Source organism: Papaver somniferum, chromosome 8, assembly GCF_003573695.1.
Source record: "Papaver somniferum cultivar HN1 chromosome 8, ASM357369v1, whole genome shotgun sequence".
Taxonomy (NCBI): domain Eukaryota; kingdom Viridiplantae; phylum Streptophyta; class Magnoliopsida; order Ranunculales; family Papaveraceae; genus Papaver; species Papaver somniferum.
This window is the reverse complement of record NC_039365.1, coordinates 156,502,448-156,505,243: the sequence shown is the minus strand read 5'-3', so window position 1 is coordinate 156,505,243 and position 2,796 is coordinate 156,502,448. Positions and strand designations below refer to the sequence as shown.

Here is a 2,796-nt window from a genome sequence, read left to right as displayed (position 1 = left end):
TCAAAATATTGAACCCATATAATAGGGTGTTTCTAGTATTTTTCACTTTTCATAATTACTTAATAAACGGGCCCATTGACCCATAGGCAACTCACATGTGATGATTCAATTCCAAACGCGGAAGGGTTTGGATTAAGACCTACCCTAGAATCAAGACCTGAAAACCGTCAGATCTGTTCTACATCCGAACCCCAGGCTACAGTATAATATAGGCGAGTAGTCCTAACATTTGCTACTCAAATAGCCGACCAGAAAACCCTAGTTGACCTGTAGTTGGTCCCTTTATGTCCCCTTCTATCCTCCCTGGCAAGTATAAGAATTAGCCGTTTGTTTATCAATTTGTTCAAAAACGGTGCTCATCTAAACAAAACAAACAGCAAAGCCCAAAAAAAAAAAAAAAACAAATCTCATAGTTGCAGAAAACAATGGCAGAAAAAGGAGGTTTAGGGTTTGAGATAACAGAGCTTAGATTGGGTCTTCCTGGGGTTTCTCTTAAATCATCATCACCGATTAACAAGAAAAGGGCATTTTCAGAAACGTTAAACGACGAATATAGCCCGACAACAACAGATCATTGTGAAGATCGGAATAATCAAAGCAAGACACAAATTGTTGGTTGGCCACCAGTATGTTTACACAGAAAAAAGAACAGTAATAGTACGAACGTTATTGAAGAAAAATGCAATGACTCAGATTCAGCTAAACTATATGTAAAAATCTCCATGGATGGTGCACCGTTTTTAAGGAAACTTGACCTTAATGTCTATGAGAGGTATTCTGATCTCATGGTTGCGTTTGAGAAACTCTTCAGCGGTTTCATTTCCGGTAAGTTATTCATCGGTGAATTATTTTTTTTATTAGTGTACCACGTAGAGTATTCCCACTCAATAAATTATAGCATAGCCATGCAATAAAATATAAATAAAAAAAAAACGGAAAATGAATTATTTTTATTGTTAGTTCATTTAAGCAACAAATTTTACATACCTTCAAGTTTTTCCTTCTGTAAACTGCGCAAAAAAACTCTAAAATTTTCATAATATGGTGCTGTTGTACTGATCTAGCTATGGCACAAATGGTAGCTATGGATGATATTTTCATATTTTGGCAGCAAATTTAAGTTTTCTTCTTCAAATACAGGCGAGGTTTTAAACGACACAGACAATTCAGAGTATGTACCAATTTATGAAGATAAAGAAGGGGATTGGATGCTCGTCGGGGACGTTCCTTGGACGTAAGTTTACCGATCTTTCACCGGTGGCTATATATAGTTCACATGCCTTTCGTCCTATAAAAAAAGATCTCCTTTCATTTGATCAATAAATTTATAGGTGCCATATTCTTGCAAAGAATACTTGAAATGATTTCTTAGTTAATAAATTAATTTTTCTAAGATAGATTAGTTTCATTCTAATGAAGAAATAGAAACTGATTCCATTTTGTAACTAGAGGATAAAACAGTCATTAAAATACATCCACCCAATTTACTATGCTGCTACTGTCATGGACCCGACCACTTGAGTGCTTTGTCTATGATAATGTCGATTGCACAGTGTAGACAAATTGGACAGAAATGTCCTTGAGTACTTTGTCGACATTAATAAAGCTAATGAAAGCTCAAAATATACCATTGCAAATATGTTGAAACTTGGAATGAATCCATCTCTTATTGTCTACCACAAAATTAAGGAGTTGGTGCAATAGTAGTCATTGTACAAGTGAAAGATTTATTTTGTCTCCAGTCCTGACCCAATTTCTTCCAATTTGTCCTCTGGGACCAAATCTTTAACCCTTCCAACAATTTCTTACCAGTTTGTCCTAATTGATCGGCAGTGGTCCTAATGCATTTGATTTATGTAGAACTAACAATGTGGTTTATATTACTCAATGCAGGATGTTTACTGAATCATGCAAGAGACTAAGGATAATGAAAAGATCAAATGCAAAACAATTTGGTTTGCGAGGGGAGAAATATGAAACGGCGAACGGAATTGATAATTCAAACTGATTGAATTCATCCGCGATTCGTAATTTTATATATACTGTAATGTGTTTTTAGTCAAGGAACCAAAATACATTTTCGTTAGTTTTAAGCAAAGAATGTTTATGATCAGAGATATACATCCACTGCAGTGTTTAGTTTCGAATTCTTGTAAATTACAAGCAATGGTGTTTGCTTAATCGTTTCATAGCTCGTAATTCATAATATTTTTATACGAGATATTCCGAGTGAAAAAAAAAGAAACATCTACATTGTCTCAAATGCAAATTAAGCCTTCGAGCATTTACATTACTGTTGTCACAAAAGATGGTCAAATGCTCATGAAATGAAAATTGAAGAGAAAAATTAACCATCCAAAGGATGAATGCAAGTGCTGGCTATACATCATACACTGTTCTCTTTTTTTCTCGCAATTGTGTTGTGTACCCCTCTTCTTTTGACCATTGAAATTTTTTCCTGTGGCGATCAAAAAAATAAAGGTTCAGTTCAAGTTATAAGACTAAATTCATTTGAAATTTAATCAAAATTTAAACTTTTATGCTATTCTCAAAGCAAAAAGAATAAATAATAATAATAATAATAATCTTTTCTGTCTATTTTCTTGCGAACTACTTCGGCTTTAGTTGTAACTTGTATTGGATATGCAAACAGCTGATTGCATAGTTAAAAATCTAGAGATTCAAAGTAGCGGTCGGATGGATAACAGAAGAAGCGTCAAACTGACATTATAAATATTAAAATCTTGTTAACTAAATCACTCTATTTATCTTAGTTGTACATAAACTGGATACACA

At 33.8% G+C, this 2,796-nt stretch overlaps 1 protein-coding gene across 1 annotated transcript; it reads left to right on the top strand.

The window, feature by feature from the left end:
- Positions 1 to 359: 359 nt before the first annotated feature.
- Positions 360 to 2,219, top strand: LOC113303646 (auxin-induced protein 22C-like). Its single transcript, XM_026552694.1, has 3 exons — positions 360 to 825; positions 1,141 to 1,234; positions 1,894 to 2,219. Exons 1-3 carry the CDS (start codon positions 426 to 428, stop codon positions 2,006 to 2,008), a joined length of 609 nt encoding a protein of 202 aa, XP_026408479.1. The 5' UTR covers positions 360 to 425; the 3' UTR covers positions 2,009 to 2,219.
- Positions 2,220 to 2,796: the final 577 nt, after the last annotated feature.